Raw genomic sequence first — 21371 nt, 5'->3', positions numbered from 1 at the left:
CAGAAAATCCACGATATCTGTGTGAAATTTACACTTTCTAATTTTACATCCCACAGGTTCTGTTTCTAAGGATCCATGTAACTTGATGTTCCAAAAAAAAAAAAAAAAAAAAGGCTTCTTGGGATTTTACTTTTCAGTGAGTATTTCTAAGAATTCCACAGGTCCTCCGTGTGATAATCCAGGACTTTCAAGGGCTCATCCCGCTCCGTCTGCAGGTGAGACGACCTTTGCCCTCCTTTCAAAAACAGACACGTGCAGCTGAGCCGGGAGGACGCCTCATCCTCCTCTTCATCACCACCTCACTGCAGCCAGAGACCAACGGCTCAGGTCCCAACACAGGCAGAGCGGGTCACAGGTCTGAGGTTGGAGGTCAGAGACAGATTTGCTCAGAAGATCTGCAGAAAAAGGACAAAGAGTTTGTCATCGATGTCGAGTTTTCAGGAAAATAACATTCGGATTCACACAGTTGAGAAAAAAGCAGAGAAACGGGGCCGATTCTTCTGTTGTGGAAACCTGACATTACTCAGTAAAAACAGCTCCTGTAATAACTGGATTCAAATCCCCTCTCAAACCTCAGACTGAGATAATTTCAGGCTTCTGCAGACGCTGTAATGAGTCGAGGAAATCTGCTCCTCCTGCGCTTCACAGCGAGCTCGTCTCTTTTCTCCCACACAGCACTAACAGTAACAGACACGAGCATTTACAGCTTCTCTATTTCTGTCCGTAAAGATGTTTCCATAAGAGCCAGCTGCTAAACAAACAGCCGACGACTCATTTGGGTCCAGACGGCTACTTAATTGTTTTCATTTGTGATGCTAATTAAATAGTTTGGATTTCCACTGGGCTCCACTACAGAACAATGCCAACACCAATCCGAAAGCCACACATCAGAACCACAATGGAAATCAGTGACAACAGCTTTTGCATTTGATTCCCGTTAATGCATTTGTGCCGAACATCTCAGCCACCGTAGTCTTCAGTGTTTGCCATACACCGATTCTTTTGTATAATTGTTTGTTTAATTACAGGAATAACTGCATCAGTGCATACTTCATCGACTGTATGTGTGAGTGTGTGTCCTCTCGGGCTGATCACTCCAGGGAGCAGCTTGTTTACTACAAGAAGGATCAGCTGACGGTCTCCTTCAACCACTCCCACAGTCAAGACATGACTGACTGACCCACACCCACACACACACAGGATAAAACTGCTGATATCATGAGCCAAACTAAGAGGATCTGTGTTGTAATATTGAAGCAAAACAAAGAGTTTGTAAACAACACTCACAACAATGATTCTGGAGCTCGACCTTTGACCCTTACAACTGAAAACAAACTGATTTCAGAAATCAAATGATTCTCAACGAAAGAAAAAAACATGAATTTAAAAAGGGATTTTGTCTTATTTTAACTCAACAGTAAATAACTATTTTCATAAATGAATCAACACAACTCCACAAATTTGTGAATGAGTGTGAGTGTGTGTGTGTGTGTGAAGCAGCCAGCGAGGGAGCGAGGTAAACTACAGGTCAGAGCAGAGGGAGGTGAGGAGGGATTAGACTGATCAGACCCCGTCTGTCTGTACAGGATTAGACTGTGTGTGTCTGTGTGTGTCTGTGTGTGTCTGTGTGTGTGTGTGCGTGTTTGCATTTCTGTCTGTAGCTCTTACATTAACAACATCAGTCTTGTTAATTGCAGCTGGTCAGCACTTTGAAGCAGCAGCAGTGTACCTGAAGCTAAATGAGTGTACAGTATGAGTGTACAGTGTGTGTGTGTGTGTGTGTGTGTGTGTGTGTGTGTGTGTGTGTGTGTGTTGAGCTCCAGGCATAAATAGAGGAGGGAGGTTAACTGCTCAGAGAAGAAAATGTAACATCCTGATTTCTGCCTCCTCAGTGTAAATCACTGTGTTCCTTGTTTGACTGTATCGACCAACAGTTAAAAAAACAGCCTCCATTAGAAAGTAGAGACTCTGATGATGGGTGCTCCCACTTTGAATCTGGTTCTCGGTCACTGCCCTTTCTAAATATTAAAATCCACCTTTTAAAAAACCCATATCAATCGACCACCACTCTGGTTAAAGTGCTGGTGGATCCATGTTTGGGATCCTGTCGTGTTCCTGTGCGACGCGTCTGTAGAGAAGCTTAATGAAAAACCCTGTGACATTTATAGATAAACGGAGAAGAAGCCGTTTCCCAGCCGACCAGCTGCTATCGCGTCACGGCAGAAAGAAAGGATAAAAAAAAAAAATCTCCCCCTCCAAAACCGCGGCTTTTTATATCCTCCAGAAACACATTAAGGTCCAGAGGTTGAATCAGAACCAGTGAAATGTTAATTACAGGGAAAGAAGTGTGACTATTAAGAATAAATGAGGGACAGTTAGAGGCTTATGGAGCCTGTAGGATTAGAGAAATGGACTTTGATATAACGCAGGTGATATTCACACTGAATCATGGGAGCAGACCATAAACATGAGTCACGACTGAACTGACGACTTTAAACATGACACAGAGTCAACAACTTCTTGTTCAAAGACAATCTAATCATCTAAATTTCAGACAGGTAGCTCGGTAGGTGCCGCTCTAAAGTGACAGACATATTAACTATATGTGAGGGTTGAAGGGAAATAGAGAGGATTCGAACCAAGAACCCTCTTGCTGTGAAGCGACAGCCCCACTGCGCTGCCCAGACGAATCAGAGAGCCAGGATTATTTCAGCTGGTTCGAGGTCATTTCCTCTCCTGGTCAGCACTCAGGCCGATTTCGTGTAAAATTGGTTATATAACAAAATGCCAGTCTGTCGCAGAGGCTTTACAGTGGCGCGCGCACGCACACACACACACACACACACACACACACACACACACACACACACACACACACACACACACACACACACACACACACACACACACACACACACACACACACACACACACACACACACACACACACACACACACACACACACACACACACACACACACACAACAATGCTATAATGACCTCTAATTCGCCAGCCTGGCTCGGAGCCCGCTCCATGCAGCCGCTCTGCTGGGCCGACAGGAGACTGGAGGGTACTGGGAAAACTGGGGGGAAAGACAGAAACACGGAAGCTCAAAGATAAACAACCGGTCGGTCAGTCAGACAAACGGACATACGGGCTGACAGCGTATTGATCTGTCCAGTCAGGTGAATTTACAGCTGCCAGACTTCCTTCATTTCCAGACTCATTTTTCACTAAGCTCCCTTCTTGTCAGTGAAATTTACCAAACACAGTGAAACCACCAGTGCTGCAGGAACATCGAGGGTTCCAGGATAATGACTCACGCTCACTCACTATTAGGCAATTAAAAGAAAATGAATCTGTGGCGTCACTGATCATTTATGTAAAGTATATTCTTTAAGTAAAAATGTCCCAAGTTCTCAAATGTCTTTAATTAACGGCTTCATGTTTGAAAGCAGAAGCACAATGACATCACAGACACAGGATTTCAAAACAGATACGATAACTGATAAAACTGAATCTGACAAATACGAATGAGAAGGAAACAGATACTCGGCTATTGAATAAAGAATGTTTATGTAACTCTGATTATGAGAACTGTTTTTATTCAGCTCTCACTTTTTACTACAACGTTCTGTCTAACCACAGGGAAAGTTCATATTTGAATAATAACATCCTGATCACAATCAAACCACACGTTGTTCTGCTATGACAATGGAGGATAGTAGTAAGCAAAGCCGTCCCTATGGGTGTTATGCTCGATATATATCATGTTCACCACAACGAGAGGTCATTGAGACCTTGACCTTTGACCTTCAACCACAAAAATCTAATCAGCTCATCTTTGAGTCTAAGTGAACGTTTGTACCAAGTTTGAAAAAATCCCCTTGAAGCATTCTTTAGATATTGTGTTCAAATTGGAAAGGACAGACAACCCAAAACACACCTCCGGCCACTTGGTGTTGCCGGTGCAGAGGCATAAAAATGCTAAGTCTGATATGGGATCAGATTAAAGCATCAGCGGCCCTCGAAAACAAACCTGGACAAGCTACATAAACACAGAATTTATGATTCACTTGAGTAAAAGTTTTAATAGTTTCCTTTTACGAGAGGAAGAATTCCAACTTGGACGATTCTCTTTGGATTAATATGATCTTTATGCCAACAGGACGAGTCTGATGAAAGCATTTCTGATTTCCAAAAACCACAGGGACGGGTTTATATTTGGTCCAATTCTGTGAAACCAATCAATTAAATCGGCTGCTCTGCTGAGGTTAAATGGAGGATTTTAGGTTTCCCCGCAGGACACCCAGCATCCTAAAGCAAACATCGGTTTTTCCATCGTATCCACGTCAATATTTCTAAAAATGAAAAGCCTCAGTGATACAGAGACGGAGGGAGAAAACACTCGATAACTGACGTCAGGCCATCCCAGGAAAGTTAGAGAAGATGAACTGCTGAGAGAAAACAGCTGTTGTCATTTTCCCCTTCTAATTCTTTTCAGCCCCGAACATGCATATAAAAGATAAAACATCTTTATTCAAGTGTGGACACGACTTAAAAATAATCTGCGCCTCTCGGTTTGTTTTCTATGAATCTCTTGAGAGAATTACTAAGTCAGATATTTCCTTAAGATGCTTTCTGGGCACAGGAACTGAGGCTCGTCACGCTGCTGCCCTCGACGGCAGCCGGTCTGGGGGAAGATTTGGGGCCTAATGACTAAAAGCAGAGCTCATGAATATACCGCCGTCCTTCAGCGCCGCCACCGAACCAAAATAACTCGGAGAATTTGGGAATGTGGAGCACTTCAATCACTTAATTCCACCCAGTGAAAGGAGGAATTAGCTTCTTGTTGTGTCCCTCTGAGACTCCCAGAAGAGTCCACGTCTCGACTGGGGCGACGACGGCTTGAGCTGCTCCGTCTCTGTCAAGGACACTCTGGGCTCGAAGCTGTTGAGACCTGGGGAATCATCTCGAACACTATCAATTAATCCTTCAATTATTTCCCCCCATTAATTCCGTTCTAAGAAAGTGTGAGAAAATAGCAATAAAAAGCCCTTCACGGCTTCCTGCAGCTTAATGAGACTTCTTCAAATATCCTACAACAGTCCAATATGTTATTAATAAAAGAAGAAGATTCTTATATTTGAGAAGCTGCCTGAAAAATTCAAATACTTTCTAATGAAGTTTCTCAATTGATTCCAGAATAAATTCCTGTTTTGTCAGACCAACGAAACCTTCAAGTAAAGTTTACCGTCATAAAACAGAGAAAAGCGGTAAAATCTAAAAACAGTTTTAATTTGAAGAGAAACGACTTAAAAAGGTTTATAACAAAACAGCTGCAGGTTTAATTGGTGAATTCATTAAACATCCCACGGCACAAATACTCAATTATAAGCATTTTTATCCAGAAAAGAGATCAAGTAATTTCTTTACTTGAGCATTTATTGCACAAAATAGGAATCGGATAAGAAATTTGTGAATCGACAAACTTAATTGGCAAAAATGACTGAATGCAGCTTCTCAAATACAACATTTCTTATATATTTTATGAGATATCGAACTCAAAAACATAACGCGGTGACATTTGAATGTGTCACATTGTGCTGCAGGAAGTCGTGAAGTGTATTTTATTGCCATTTTCTCACATTTTATTAGAACAAAAGATTAATGGAGAAAACAATTGACAGATTTATGGATAGTGAGAATCTCCGCCTGCTACAAAATAGTAATTTCACAGCCATAAATTACATTTTCCCACCGAACCCACACGGTCACGTCCCCTGATGTGGATGCATTGTTCTAATTTCCACTCTCCCACACTCCACACAGGCAGCAGCAGCAGCTTCCATCAGCTCAGTGAATAAACTGTAAATCATCCGGACCGGGAGGAGCTCCTCCTCCACCTCCTCCTGTTCTTTCAGCACATTATTCTCCCATGAATAATGCTGAATAATGTTCTTTTAAAGCTCCCACCGACCCAACACATGCAACACTTCTGCAGAACAGATTCCTGTGCCCAGCATCACTTCCTGCAAAAACTTCTGAGGAGGGATGGAGGCTCGTTCAGAGCAGCTTCCAGCTTCAGCTGCTTTAAAAGCTGCTTCTCTGCAGTTTGAAGCTGATTCTCTGAAACACAGACCTGAGGTCTGGTGATTCATCCTCAAAACACCAGCAGCACCGGGGATTAGTCTGGACCACAGGAGACCTGCTTCATGCCTGAGCTCAACAAGTCGTTAGATCATAACGAGACACTGTGAACTGTTTATTCTCCGTGTTCTTTTACACAGAGAAGATCTCCCAGCACGTAAACCTGATCCCAACACATCCTGCCTCTTTAAACAGGTTCACGTTCTGCCTTGTACTACAGAACCAAACTCCATTCACAAATCTGACTGTTTTAAATTGACTTGTTTATAAAAGAGCGTGTCCTCGCTTCAGATAAAAACATAAATGACTTGAAGTATCACACATGAGCTCATCTTTAAATCGGCGGAAACAATATCGACTTCACATCACTTACTTTTAAATAAAACGTCATTTTATACCGGTGTCTCCTGTTGTGTCCTGAGCCACCGAGCAGTGGCGACGAACACCGGGAGTTGAAGAATAAAACCGACTTCGTTAAACAACACGCGGCGCAGACTATTTCCTGGAATACGAGCGGTTCACGATGAGCAGCGTTAAAAAGGGCTGTTTTCCAAACGGAGTCTGGTGCCGTGTTCTCCCTGCACTGAACACACCGGAGCTACATTACATCACTTCAAACTTCCCGGAGAACAACGAGGACGCAGCCGCCTCCCGGCGCCGTTTCCACCGCAACCACTTCACTGCCCCTGCGATGAAACTACCGGTTCTCCCTGCGCACTTTCGGCACGTTAGCCGGTCCCCGGTACCGACAGAGGAGCGTTAGCTGCCGCCGGGGAAGCGGAGTTAACGGCGGCTACGCACACATCTCCCCCCGACACCGAGAGAAGCGGAGACGCAGGACGGAGGGAAACACACACAAAGCAACATGGCGGTGAGAGAGGAGAGCGGCTCACCTGTGACCTGAGAGCCGGGGGGACACGCACACATCCCGGGCGACGAGAGGCCGGTGAGAGTCGGAGCAGCTCCGGAGGTTAGAGACTGGAGGGGGCGGGGCTTCTACCTGCAGCACGGGGGGCGCGTTCACTAGCGTCGTTGTGTGTGAGTGTGTGTGTGTCTGTGAGATTGTGTGTGTGTGTGTGTGTGTGTGTGTGTGTGCGTGAGTGTATGTGTGAGCGTGTGTGAGATTGTGTGTGTGTCTGTGTGTATGTGTGAGTGTGTGAGTGAGTGTGTGTGAGATTGTGTGTGTGTGTCTGTGTGTGTCTGTGTGTGTGTGTGTGTGTGTGTCTGCATTTTAAACCATGTAAAGATTAAAGCGATGGTTCACAGAAAACTTCCCTCAGTATCCACTCAGCACTGTGATGGAGGGTGAAGTGTTAGAGTCCACAAAACACACACACACACACACACACACACACACACACACACAGTGTTAATGGAGCAATGTAAGAGTTTAAGAATGTTTTATAACTCAGCATTGTAAAGATGCTGAGTAGATTAGAGAATCGTCATTAGAATCTCATTAGCTTGTCAATACGTTCTCATACTAATACAACTGAGTGTGGTGATGAAAATACACACAGGAGTTAAAGCTGTGAGCTGACTGTGTGTGTGTGTGTGTGTGTGTGTGTGTGTGTGTGTGTGTGTGTGTGTGTGTGTGTGTGTGTGTGGATATTGATCAGGGTATTGATCACATTAGAAGCAGAGGAGGGCATGTCAGGATCAATACATCCCCACAGCCTGCCACAACACACACACACACACACACACACACACACACACACACACACACACACACACACACACACACACACACACACACACACACACCCCTCTGGAGCTGCATTAAATTCATAATCAACATGTTTGCTATAATAAACTGACTGATTGAAAACACTGTGTAACAAGTCATTATAGCTCATTTAATTATTCATTAACAGTTTTTACTTAATCATTCAGATAAATATTTTATTCTTACTCATTAATACTTTATCACTTACTGCAAACACCAACACAAATTAAATGTGATATCACTCTGGTGGTTTTAGTTATATAAGTAAAACAGAGTTTACTTCTATAGATACAACCAGAATCTAAGCTTTACCAGTTTCTACATCACAAAATACTATTTGAAACTTGAAATAATCAAGTTGATTTATGCTGTTTTTATGCCGCTGCCGCTCCCACATCTGATGCTGCTCATAAAATACAATATCTACTCCACAGACGTTCATCGGAAGCCAAACAGACGAGCCAATGAAGTATGTGCGAAAAACAAATGGCTCGCAGTCAAAATGTGGTTAAAAATAAATGAATGATTCTTAATGAAATAACAGGAAACATGAGCGGCCGTGAGTCTCGTGTGCAGCTGCAGCGTTCTGGGTGGAGAGCAGATATGAACCACAGCTCGGGCCTCAAACATTCCTCTGGTGGAAACTCCTGGTCTCTATTAAAACCAGGCTGAACAGAAACAAACGGGCTGAACGCACTCGTTCTTTACCTTCTATTTCAATGAATCGGATAAATCCGGTTGCGTGTTTGCTCGTGTCTTTTGCAGTGTCGGTAATTACTGTGTAGTTCTTTCTGAAGAGGAAAGTTTAAAGTAGGAAAACACCGAGCATCAGAGCATCTTTTCACCACTTTCTGGAAGCTTTAATGTGCTGCACTTCATCCATAAATCATCCACAGATTTAATTATGGATCATCTTTTAGATTTTTATGTCCCGATGAAGAGTTGAAACACTTTGGTCCTAAAACACATCTTCCTCTCAGGGGCTTTTCCTCACTCACCTGCTTCTCCTCGAAACTACACATCAGGGACACAGAGGCACCAAACTGCTCCTGCTTCTATCATTTCATACTTTTTCAATCCAAAAAACAAAGTTAATACTCAAAGCAGAGTTGTTTACTTTGCCACAGATCACAAATCTTATTTACTTTTATGAGAGTTAAGAGAAAATCAACTCTCTCTGAAGAGCCCTCCACACATATTTAAAGATTTATACTAAAAATAATCAAATATACTGTTGGAATCCTTTCTACACAGAAACATTTCATTGTATCTCCACCTCGTCCCTTATTCTAAAATATTTAAATATGATAAATATTGTTCATTGTTTGCATAGAGAGAGAGAGAGAGAGAGAGAGAGAGAGAGAGAGAGAGAGAGAGAGAGAGAGAGAGAGAGAGAGAGAGAGAGTTTCCAGCAGTGGAAAAGTCGGAGGCTGTTGTTTTGAACCCCTGGTGAGAAGTTCCTCTGCAGTGCGACACAAACAGCTGATGTGACGACGATCATCACTGAACGTCTGTGGAGCTTCCCACTGTGTGAGGCTGGTTTGAGTAAACACACGTTAACTGGTTAAATCCACAGGAACTGGTTTTCACCTCCATCTACAGCATCTCCCACTCTCAAAGCTCTGACACCTGAAAACATCTGTCTGCACCTGAACCGCAGCTCAGTTCACTTTAATATGTCAAACAACACGGGGACGCAAAACGACTAGAACACACAGAGCAGCTAGAAAGGACGAAACACAACCACGGAGAGAATCAAAACAGAGCAAAAGTTATAAAACAACCACAAAGGGATGCAAAATGGCAGCAAAGACACAATTAACCTACAAAGAGACACAGAACAATTACAAAATAATGCTAAACAACCACAAGGGAATTCAAAATGGTAGCAAAGACACAATTAAACAACAGAGACACAAAACAATTAGATGAAAAACAACCACGAAGGGACTCAAAACAGCTGCCGGTTACAAAATGATCATTAAAAAGAAGCAAAGTAAACACGAAGAGACACAACAAATCTGAAGTTAAGCAAGAAGCACACGGAGATGCAGAAAGACACAATAAAACAATAAAGAGAACAGAAAACAACCAGACAGACATTCACAATGACCACAGGGAGGCAAAATGGCAGCAAAGCAAGAACAAACTTCAGTAAAACGACCACGCGGGGACTCAAAGTGAACATAAAGAGATGGAATATTTCCACAGAGACACATTAAGAGTCTGAGAGTTCTGCTTCACCTCTAAAACTTTATTGTTGTTCAGTCAGAGACTCTTGTGCGGGGGGGTCGGGGCCGTTACCCAGGGGCCCGTCATCTCATTATCTGTCCATGTTCTCGCTGCACGGCACAAGAACATGAATCTGAATAAAACCAGAGTAAACAGACTGAGCTGAACGTCTCAAAGATCAACATGATGTCACACACACATGATCAACACATCTGTTCAAACATGGTCGTCTGTTTACTTTTCTGTCGCTGTGTCACATGTGTCAGGCTGAAGACGACCGAAGAGACATGTCTCTCCGAACATGGACAAGTTCCTTCTTTCTCTTTATTCTCCATGTTGGGACCTTTAAACCGTTTCTATCCTCCACAGCTCAGACTGAGCAGAGCGAGCTGAACACAGGCCGCAGTGAAGAGGTCAGAGGTCGCAGCACACGGACAACAGTGATTAGTGGAACGTTGAAACTCTGACACAAAGAAAACGTCTAAAATAAACCTACATTTTCTACATAACCGACAGTTGATGCAAGGATATGTGTCAGACTTTTATTTTGAAGAAACTTTAAAATGGATATGAATAAAAAGTTGTAAAAAATGTATGAACTATGCAGCAGAGAAAAGAAAAAACACAACTGATCATTTCTGTGATATGATCAAGTTTTTCTTCTATTTTATTATTCTGGGAAATTAATTTAATTAATTTATTAATCATTTTTTTTAAGATAAATTATATTTTGATTGAAAAAAGTTAAAATGCTAAATATAAAGTTGAAATTTGATGAGAAATAGAAACAATATCATGAGAATAAAGTTACGCTGAAGGGCAGAATACTAAAGTAAATCTCACTTATTTTTTACAACTTGAATATCGAAGTATTGTTTTTATATTGTTATACAAATAATAATAATAATATGACTTATTGAAATAAAACATTTAAAATCACCACTACATCTTTTAATATTGTGTTTTTTCCTCACAAGGTTTCCACTTTATTCTTCATCTTATTATATGAATAACATAATCGAACATTTTCAGTCTGGTATTGAGAGTTTTATAATTAATGTGAAATAGAAAATAGAAAAAGATATGTGTATAGTTTTTGTCTCAGTCTGTGTGTGATTTGCTGTGATAACCTCGGCGATATGATGAGGTTGTGTAACGAACTGTCAGGACGTGTTTTCAACAGTGAGTCACTTCCATCTGGTTTGATGTCTGTGTCCCTCGTCCTGTTGGCTGTGATGATGACGAACAAAAGACTCAGTGAAGTGAGAGCTCGTCTCATTCAAAGGGCAAAACGCTGCTGGGATTTAAATACAAAGAGTCTGAAGCTGGAAACAGACGGGAGGAGCTTCCTGCTCATTACTGACACTGTGTGTGTCTGTGTGTGTGTGTGTGAGATTATTTACCACCAAAACCTTTATAAATTCTTTACGAACACTCGCACAAAACGTAGCTTTAAGATATACCTGATGTTAAATATGTTAAATACGTTAACGTGTGTCCAGCATCAACCCACCGTGATGTCACCTGTCGGTCTGTGAGCTCTAAAGCCTCAGTTTGACATCTAGTCCAGCGCTATCTTGGTTTTTTGAAACCAGAAGTAACCATATTTGGAGGAGTTGGGGGGGTGGAGCCGGAGAACTTGAGGATACTTCACGCCCACCTACACCCATTGGACGATACTAGCTGTCAATCACTCTGTGGTATCGACGCCCCCCAATGCATATGATGCTTTATGGTCTATTTAAATGTAAATAGATTTACAATTTACTAAAATGAACATCTTACATTTTGTCTTTTGTTTGCTTTAGACGTAAAAGTTAAATATGAAAGTTGACACAGAGTTCAACGAGTACATGTTTGAAAGATAAACAGCAGATAGCAAACAGACACGCACACACACACACACACACACACACACACACACACACACACGCACACGCAGCCTGGGGTAAGTCATTAAGTACACTATGTGTGTATAAAACCATCATATGACTGAGAATCAACAGCACTGATGTAATGTTGTGATCTGTGTGGGTTGGGGACGTCACGGTGGGTTTTTACAAGAGGAAGTTCTAACGCCATAAAATAAAACACACAGAAATCTGAGTGAACAGTAAATGAAATAGTGTTGCAGCTGTTTGTGGTGAGTTAAAGTTACTCTTCACCAACAGGATCCAAGGGCCAGAGGTCGAGCCAACAAGAGCAAAGATGGAATCCATCTATGAACCAATAATATAATAATTACAGGGACGAGACGCTGCACAAGAAAAGAGCAGAGAAATGTATAAGTGTTTGAAACACTTCAGAATAAATTCACTTTCCCTGTGTTCATCTGCAGAGCAACAGAAAATCCAAACCCAGAACCAAAACCCAGGCAGTGATGCAGAGTCAAAACCAAACTGACCAATAAACCAGAAATAACAAACCAAATGTTCCTCCCTGTTCTGCAGAGCTGCGTCATGTTTCCACTCAAACACACAAACCATCGTCCACAAAACTCAACTCTGTGCGTCAGTTACACTGAAACATCAACGTTTCACATTATTCGAACGAAAAAGGCCCAAAACCAAACCATGAAAAAACAGCATTTCTTTTGCAGACTCATACGAGGTCACTGAAATCTAATCAATTCTTCTGTGAGTCATAGTGAATGTTTTCAACAAACATGAAGAAATGCCCTCAAGGCCTTCTTGAGCTATTGAGTTCACAAGATTGAAATGGACGAACAAGTGGAAAACATAATTCCTTCGGCCACCGGGTGTCGCCAGCGTGGAGAAATAAAATGTATTTGGACATGAGAGTATCCGTATACTCACGGCCATGTTGTGTAGACGTTTATAGATGTGGCTGTAAAACATTTTCCTTTTAGGAGCTGAGTCTGATTCCAGCTGATTAAATGAGAAGATTCTCTCCTTCATTCATTCCCTATGTCTCTCTCTCACCTCATCACACAGCAGCATGAGCATGATCTCCTCCTCTTCCTCCTCCTCCTCCTCCTCCTCCTCACTCAGCCTCCTCAGGAAGAAACACAATGGTGATGAAGGCAGCCTTATTACCACCTCCTTCTCCTCCTCGTTCTTCATCCCTCAGGTGACTCAGCCTAAGAATGACATCATCCCTGTCAGCACACACACCTGTTCAGACAGGCCCCGCCCCCTCCACCAGGAAGCCACCGCCCCCAGCCACCGCTGTACTTCCTGACTCTCTTAACGGGCCAGTGTCAGTCAGAGCTGCAGGACGACAGGTGAGTCCAGGCTCCACTGAACATTACGATCACTGTGGTTTAAAACGTCTGCTCACATTTAAAACATCTGGACGATCACTGTGGTTTGAACATTACGGCCATTAAGGTTAATTGTTACTTTTGTCACTTGCAAACTGTTTGTTCATCCCTCACAAGCTCCTAACGTCCCTTTTTATAAAATACAGACGTTTGCATTATTAACGTTTTAAATCATTTATCTGTCGTCACATCTGAACCTTTTTCTCTGCTCTTTGTTTTAATGTAAATATTACAAATAGAACACATTGTTTACAGTGTCCATGTTTTTAACACATTCTGACCACGAACACACTGAAGTCAGAACAACTTCACAACTCAGGAAACTTGACCTTCGAGAAAAGTCCCTGTAAAACATTTTATGTCTGTGAACCTCCAGGTTTCACTTCTTCTTGTCAACAACCTGAAAAGAACTTTTGACTCCCAGAAAACACTGAAGCTGCTGAAACGCTCGTCAGGAGTTCACATGTGTTTGTGATGTCACGTGTTTCAGGACAAACTCTCCACGAAACAACAATGATGAACTAAGTTAGAAACCAGCCGAGATTGTTCACAGAGGAAAAACCTCCCATTAAAAAGACACTGTGTGTGTGTGTGGGGGGGGGGGGGTACTTCCTACTACTGTAGATTGAGGTTTCAGGTCTGACCTCTGAACTTTGACCTCTTTTTTATAATTATATGCAACTAATGAGGCTGAGTGTTGAATGTGAAGCTTGTTATTACTGTAGAAACCCTGCTGGGCTGTGCACACACACACACAAACACACACACACACACACACACACACGCGATGAACCAACCAATTACTGAAATATGCAAATGCAGAGAATAGATGAGGAGGATATTCTTCTTGCCGGCAGGAAGAGGAACAAACACTAACTGAGATAATTAAGCTTCGGTTCTGGACGGAAGTGGAGACATGTCGTCCATCTCACAGTCTCTGGTGTCTACATTGCTTCAGTGTCTTGCTCAGCAGCACATCAGCAACATGCATGTGTGTGTTTTGTACATTTTCCCACACAAAAAGTCTCTGTGCAACATTAATAAACTAGGGGGGGGGTTCAAACACACACACGGCGTGTGAAAGAATGCCTGGGAACTGAGTGTCAGTGTGTTATGTTTATTCATTTGCTAATTTTATACAACAATGCAACAATACACAGACTCATTAGGAATGCAGCGAGAGGAAGAGAGAGCGTCACACACACAAAGAGAGACACAGGGGGAGGTGTGTGTGTGTGCGTTTGTGTGTGTCTGATATATTTTTGATCCGAAGCTTTTGGAACTTTTAACCTTTAGTATCTTAAAAATTTTAGAAGCAAAGTTTTATTTCCCACAATGCAGGTGGATAGTGTACGTGTCTGTGTGTGTTATTGTGTTGTGAGAACTTAAAGGGAAACTTTGAATATCACAATTTAGTCACAGCTTCAACTGTCAGAATCAGGTCCAGCAAGTTGAAGAGTGAAGCTGAACTGTAGATCAGTTAAAAAGACTCAGAAGTTATTATAAACCAGAGTTTATCTCCAATATTCAGCAGGAAACTTTGAAAATATGAAGAATTCTAAACAGAGTTTGGTGGCAGCTCTTCCGGTTCAGGAAGCAGAGGATCATGGGTAATATTTCAATTCAGTGAGAAGTACGACACAGTCAGAGCTTCAACGTCAATACTCTCACTTAAAAAAACTCATTAGACATTTTTATTGTGGCAGATTTTTAATTTCTTTGAGTAAAAAGAAAAAGATCCACAGATATAAGTAAACTCAGTGTTTACTAAACACGTCAATGGTTTTTTTAAACAGACTTGACCTTTACAAAGTAACAGAGAAATGAGAAACGGTTGAAAAACAAGAGATGATTCAGAAAATGATTTTTTTTCAAAATAAATAATTCTGTGAGGCTGATTTCTAATGAAGACGACTTCATTAGAAAGAAATTATTCTGTCTGAGCCATTTCATTTGAACTCAACACCGCAGAGTAGAAGCGTCTCTTCTTGATTAAGACTTTAAAATGTTAGTGTTAAATATTTGAAGCAGAAACAGTCAAGTTCCGCTCGAGTCTCTTCAGGTCGTCTCCATGTCCGTGACGACTGTGACACTCTCTCTTCCTGCAGCCGGATCCTGGCTTTTAACGCCGCTCGACGTCCAGCGTCCGGCTCTCTTCTACTCGAAGCTCTCCAGGACGGGTTCGTGTCCCGTCTCCTTCAGGAAGCGCAGCAGGTCGTCCGGTCGGAGCCCCATGGTGGCAGCGTTGGTCATTGGGTGGAAGTAGACCATCTCATGGCCGCCCTCCACCAGGTCCCGGTCCAGGACGAACTTCACGCTCTGGTCTTTATCGAAGAGCAGAGCGAGAGCCGTCGCACATCCCTGACCCACCTGAGAGGAGAGCAACAGATATTAAATATCATGAATAACTGTCAGGTTTGGTTTTATCCAAATACCATAATAAAGACCATGAAATATATATTTCATCATTACTATTATAATCATTATTATGCAACAGGAGTGACAGAGGACTGATGCAGTTAAACGTGTCCGTATGTTTCTCTCCTCACTCAACTGCAGACGGGTTCATTTGACCAGTTCTCACCTTGAGTTTCTCCAACATGGCCGCCTCGTCCGCGAAGCGCAGGTTGCCGCTGCCGACGCCGAGCTTCTTGGCGAGGTCATTGAGGTTCACCTGTGGAGGAACAGAGAGGATTATGGGACCAGGAGGGAAGAGCGCAGAAGTGGACGCAGCAGAGAAACGTCTGTGTCAGGTGATCAAAGGTGATTTAAACTGGAGGGAAAATGTTTCAGGCAGAGGTCAGAGGTCGTATGTGTGAGTCAAAAGACATTATTCACAGACAGTACCCTCTATGAGTCAGTAGGTGGCAGTAGTTAGCTGTGATTTGCTCAGAACCTGACTTGGTGATTTACTTACTTTTAACTACACGTCTGTTTACGCATCAGAGCGGCCTCGTCTGTTTGAGCCGTCAGTTGTTTTCTTACTCAAAAAAATAATGCAACACTTTGGAAAAGCTTTAGTTAGAGTCGCCAGAGTCTCCGTTATTCAGCTTAATTAGCTCGTTAAAGAGCAGCCAGGTTAACCAATCAGGTGAGGAGATGGTAACCTGTGCAGTTTTCTGCTCTGCCTGAAGAGAGAGTTCTGCGGGGGAATAATAATTGGTTTCTTGTACCTGCAGCTCAGACAGAGACAAGTTTTATATAATTATATATATATATAAAATTCTCACATCACAGTCTGATTACCCAACAACATTTCACACAGTTTCTGATCAGTCACACTGATCAGTCACCGCTGCTCACCTGACGGTCGTGACGAGCCGACACCAGCCACAGGCCTTTCTTCTTCTTGTCCTTCAAGAAGAGGTTTTTAGTGACGGCTCCGTTCACGTCCTGCAGGTGAGGCATCATCTCCTCCACCGTGAAAACCTGCAGGACGGAGGGTGAGAAAACCAGAAAACTCCACATTGTCAACTATATGAACATGTATATTTTTATATTTACTCGTCCAAAGTGCTTTGTTTTATAATTTTTCTAAAGTTAAATAGTTTCTTCACTTGATTTAAGTGACTTTCTGCCTGCAGCCCCCTCACCTTCATTATAGGGTTAAGGTTTAGATAAGAATAAAAGTAGAGATTTAATTAAAGTGTTTGTAAATCAACACTTTTTTATAACTATTGTGTATTTATGTGATTTATTTATTTAAAGTCTATAGTAACTATAAACCCACGCTATCAAAGAAACTAGAACAGACACAAATACTGATCTTAATCAAACTTTTTTTTGCTGCATAAATAGCTGCTGAATGGTGTTATGGCGCCCCCTGCAGGAGGCTGCAGGTCCATGCAGTGGAAACGTAGACTGTTCTGATTCATTTTCTATAAGAAAACAATTTTCTCAGGAAGTAACTGTTTTACATTTGATTATAGAACTGTCGTATATTGATATTTAGTAACGTTTTGTGTTGGAGGAGCCCGTTTCCCCAGACTCCGTTTAAAAATACGTCACTTTTGAGATTGTTATAATCATATGCAAAAATACGTAAAGACATGAACACGTTTTCACACCATTTCATCTTCAATTCATCTGCCCATGAATTCGGCTCATTCATAACCCGAAATACAACTTTCTTTTCCCTATAATGACAACGTCTGAATGTGTCCACGTGTCTACTAACGAAGTCGTGTTGTAGCGAAAGAGCAGAAACACCGGAAGCTAAACTGTGCTAAAGTTCCAGTGCCATGACGGATCAGACAGCGCCGAATAAAATACGTGAATCTTAACAATTGAAATAAGTCTCTCGATATGTTTTAGGGATTTTATAAAATGTACAGCAATCGAGGACATTTTAAATAGAGCAGATTTCTAACGAGGTTCAATGGTGGTATTTAAAGTTTATTTTCTGCAGTTTTACCGGAGGATGCTCCACACACGTGGTTTGGATGTTTAAAGTTTCCAGAAACTTCTGCAGCTCTGAGCGTAAATCCGACATCTTCAGAATATCAAGGTTTTTAAAAAGAATAAAACTGAAACAGAGACGTCTACAAACAAGGAGAAGAAGAAGAAGACGACTCTTCTTCTGTACTGAGATCTACTGAGGCTGTAGTGACTATCGCCCCCCTCTGGACAGAATCATGTACTGCTTCCTTTTCTTCCTTCCCACTAGAAAACAAACTAACAAATAAACAAATAAATAAATGAACAAACAAATGCACGAAAAATAAGTTTTTTTTTTCTTGCTCATTATTAGAACATAACAAAATCAGGATGAGTCTCCAAATGACGTCATCGGCACGTCGGCCATCTTTCTTTAATCCAGATGATTTAACTTCATGTCGTCCATCTTTATTTACAGTCGATGGCTTGAACGGACTCTACGAATATTATATAATATAATAATATTGCTAGCGTGCTAATTGTGTAACATTCATGCATTGTGGCTCATACGTCTTTTAACAAAACATTTCCTTTTTTTTTTATCGTCCACAATTTCTGACCACTCTATTATGTTCTGTTCTTGGTATGTTTGATTCTTATTCTTGTTTCCTAACTCAAAGTTATTATGATTATGATTATTATTATTATAAACAGGAAGAGATCTGGTAATTTTTCCAGGAGCTGGATGTTCGAGTGTTGAATGAAAACACACCAGTGAGTTAAATCCTCGTGTGACCTTGAAAACCTGTCACCGTGTCACTGTGGTCCCTGAGCGGTGTGGTCACTTCCAGGCCCATGTTGTCCCAGCAGCTTGCATGAGTCCAACAGGAAGTGACTCGGAGGCAGATTAATCCTCCATCCTGAACAAAACCAGGTAACCAGGGTTGAAGCCCGGTGACGTCCAGGTTTCATCCTGGATACCAGCTCCTCTGAGCCGTATAAAGGCCAGAGTGAGGCGGCGACCACACGGTGCAGACGCCACAGAGGTGAGTCCTTCACACAAACAACCAACAGGTGATTTATTCTTATTACCTGAATGTTATTGTTTTTCAGTTTCTTTATTATTTCATTGTCGTTCGTATGTTTTTCAGTCTCTAACTCATCTGCACTTTGTGATTTCAACCATTCAAATACAAAAGTGTTTCACTCTTTAAATGTGTTTTCCTCTTCTGACATTTCAGGATTTTTTTGTTGACTTTTAGTTCTGGACTCAGCTTTATCTTTTAATACCGCAGATTGTAACCTGAGGCCTTATTCTCCATGACACAGTCCTGGCTAAAGGTCACATGTTGCTGGGGCCCTTCTTCTCAGGGGCCCGGCTCTGTCACCTCCCTGAGGAGATTCAGCCCTATGAGACAAATTGTGATTTGTGAATATGGGCTATAAAAATTAAATTTGATTGATTGATTCGTCCAATGAGCTTGTTTCTCTCTTGTAAATCGCTCCTAAAGACACATTTTTCATTGGGGGGCTTTCTCAGTACCTGGTTTCTGAACCATGAACTGTAAAAAAAGACAACAGGAGAGAAGCATCCTGACACAAACCACAGTAAAATAATGTCTCATGTGTGTTTGTTGCTCTTCGTCCTCCGTCAGCTGTTGAACCCGATCGTCGACACAAACACTTCATCTCCTGCAGGATGGAAACCGAGCAGATCAGCGTGAGAGTGAAGCTCCCTCTGACCTTGATTTTCTTTCTCTCCTCCATGTGGCCCTTGGCTCCTGCAGGTAAACGACACAAGAGAAACCACGACAGTTTCACATGTGATTAAGACTTTTGACTCAAATTAAAGTCCAAAGAAAAATGTATAAAAAAAAGAATATCAGCTGTTTTATTTGATTTGAATATCACACATCCCACACATGAATGAACTGTCACAGAGGAAGTGATGCTCATTAACACAAGGAGTGTTTTGTGTTTTCTGTCGGCAGTGGCCTTCCAGCTGCCGAAGTGTCAGCTCATCAAGCAAATGGTGTCTCTGGAGAAGGAGGGCTGTCCCAAGTGTCACACCGTGGAAACCACCATCTGCAGCGGACACTGCAACACCAAGGTATTCTGGGAAATTAGATTCAAAGTTGAGAAGAGCCCAGTCCAGCTCCATTTTGCATCCATCCACTTTCCCAATGAACGGGAATGTTATGTCATAAACTTGGAAAGAATTGAATGATTTGAGGAACATTGTGATGTCACTTAATTTTCCTCTTACTCTCATTTGTCTGAAAACAAGAACATAAGGTTACTGTGACCTTTAACCTTTAACCACCGAAATCTAATCAGTTCATTCGTGAGTCCAAGTGAAAGTTGGTACTAAGTTTGAAATGATTCCCTTGAGGTTTTCCCATGATGTTGTGCTGATAAGATTTTTGTTTCGTGAAGTCACGGTGACCTCGACCTTTGACGTTCAAAGACCAAAATCTTATCAGTTCATCTTTGACTCGAATTGAACTTTGGAAACAAATTTAAAGAAGTTCACTCAAGGTGTTCTTGATATTGCGTTCACAAGAACAAGGGGATGAGGGATGAACAACTTGAAACCATAATGCTTCCGGCCACTGGGTGTCGCCAGAGTGGAGACCTGAAAAGAAGATTTGGTGCAGTTTTTGACGAGTTAAATGATCTTAATACATTTTTGTAATGACAAGTTCCAAAATACAATCAATCAATTGTCACAAAAACCAAGCGGCCGTTGTTACACCTGTCGACCAGTAGGTGTTGCTGCAGGTTAACAGCACCTTGTCATCTCTGCTTCCCTCCAGGATCCCGTCATCAAGATCCCCTTCCTCAACGTGTACCAGCACGTGTGCACGTACCAGGAGCTGTACTACAAGACGTTTGAACTTCCGGACTGTCCTCCTGGCGTGGACCCGACCGTCTCCTACCCTGTGGCCGTGAGCTGTTACTGCGGCCGCTGTGCGCTCAACACGTCCGACTGCACCTTCGAGAGCCTGCAACCAGACTTCTGCATGAACGACATCCCCTTCTACGACTGAACGTTAAAAAACACTCGTCCAAATGTTAATCAAGAAAATAAAGATTTTTACATTTACCACTGCAAAGAGTTCTGTTTTTATCTTTTCTGCAACATGAGCAAATAAAATAACTTTATCCTGAGACCCAGGGGGAATAAGGGAAGGATTTAGCTCTCCTTATGCAAATGGTCAAAATCATAAACTGTAAATAGAAATGGACGACATGTCTCTACTTCCTCCCTCTGTCCAGAAATGGAGCGGAAATATCTCAGATTCAAACGCCGCCATCTTGCACATTTGGAGTCTGTGCAGTGGTCGTGGAGTCGAGGTGTCGAGTTCCAGCTGATGCACTTGACCAATCGTGAGTCAGTCTCAGCTCGTTTTTAACTGTGACTTCTTATGAAAAATAAACCTGCACTTCCTGTGTGAATACAACACGACCACATGTTGCTCTGACACAGGAAGTTGGTGTTGGAGATGTAACAGTTTGAAAATCTCTGTGAACAAAGTGAGTTGTCTGATGATAACTGTTATTTAAAAGTTAAGTGAATTGAATCTCTTGTAGAATA

The 21371-nt window shown here is 42.0% G+C and overlaps 2 protein-coding genes and 1 long non-coding RNA gene across 5 annotated transcripts; 1 reads left to right on the top strand and 2 right to left on the bottom strand.

The window, feature by feature from the left end:
• Window positions 1-135: 135 nt before the first annotated feature.
• LOC117776062 lies at window positions 136-7273 on the bottom strand. The gene is made up of 2 exons (XR_004616379.1): window positions 7046-7273; window positions 136-395 (listed from the first exon to the last, which is right to left on the bottom strand). It is a non-coding gene; the product is annotated as an uncharacterized LOC117776062 (long non-coding RNA).
• Window positions 7274-15178: 7905 nt separating this feature from the next.
• On the bottom strand, window positions 15179-17958 carry zgc:64201 (prolyl-tRNA synthetase associated domain-containing protein 1). Of its 2 annotated transcripts, none has more exons than XM_034609761.1 (4): window positions 17830-17958; window positions 16700-16825; window positions 15981-16070; window positions 15179-15766 (listed from the first exon to the last, which is right to left on the bottom strand). In XM_034609761.1, exons 2-4 carry the CDS (start codon window positions 16805-16807, stop codon window positions 15554-15556), a joined length of 411 nt encoding a protein of 136 aa, XP_034465652.1. In that variant the 5' UTR covers window positions 16808-16825; window positions 17830-17958; the 3' UTR covers window positions 15179-15553. The 2 variants fall into 2 exon arrangements, with proteins under 2 accessions (XP_034465652.1, XP_034465651.1); XM_034609760.1 differs by having other exon boundaries at window positions 17811-17949.
• A 553-nt stretch (window positions 17959-18511) lies between these two features.
• lhb (luteinizing hormone subunit beta) lies at window positions 18512-20889 on the top strand. Of its 2 annotated transcripts, none has more exons than XM_034609763.1 (4): window positions 18512-18819; window positions 19429-19560; window positions 19765-19883; window positions 20590-20889. In XM_034609763.1, exons 2-4 carry the CDS (start codon window positions 19473-19475, stop codon window positions 20821-20823), a joined length of 441 nt encoding a protein of 146 aa, XP_034465654.1. In that variant the 5' UTR covers window positions 18512-18819; window positions 19429-19472; the 3' UTR covers window positions 20824-20889. The 2 variants fall into 2 exon arrangements, with proteins under 2 accessions (XP_034465654.1, XP_034465653.1); XM_034609762.1 differs by having other exon boundaries at window positions 18807-18847.
• The last annotated feature ends 482 nt before the right edge of the window (window positions 20890-21371 follow it).

The sequence above is a fragment of the Hippoglossus hippoglossus genome, chromosome 15 (assembly GCF_009819705.1).
Source record: "Hippoglossus hippoglossus isolate fHipHip1 chromosome 15, fHipHip1.pri, whole genome shotgun sequence".
In the NCBI taxonomy this organism is placed as follows: Eukaryota; Metazoa; Chordata; class Actinopteri; order Pleuronectiformes; family Pleuronectidae; genus Hippoglossus; species Hippoglossus hippoglossus.
This window is presented reverse-complemented; position numbering and strand designations above follow the sequence as displayed.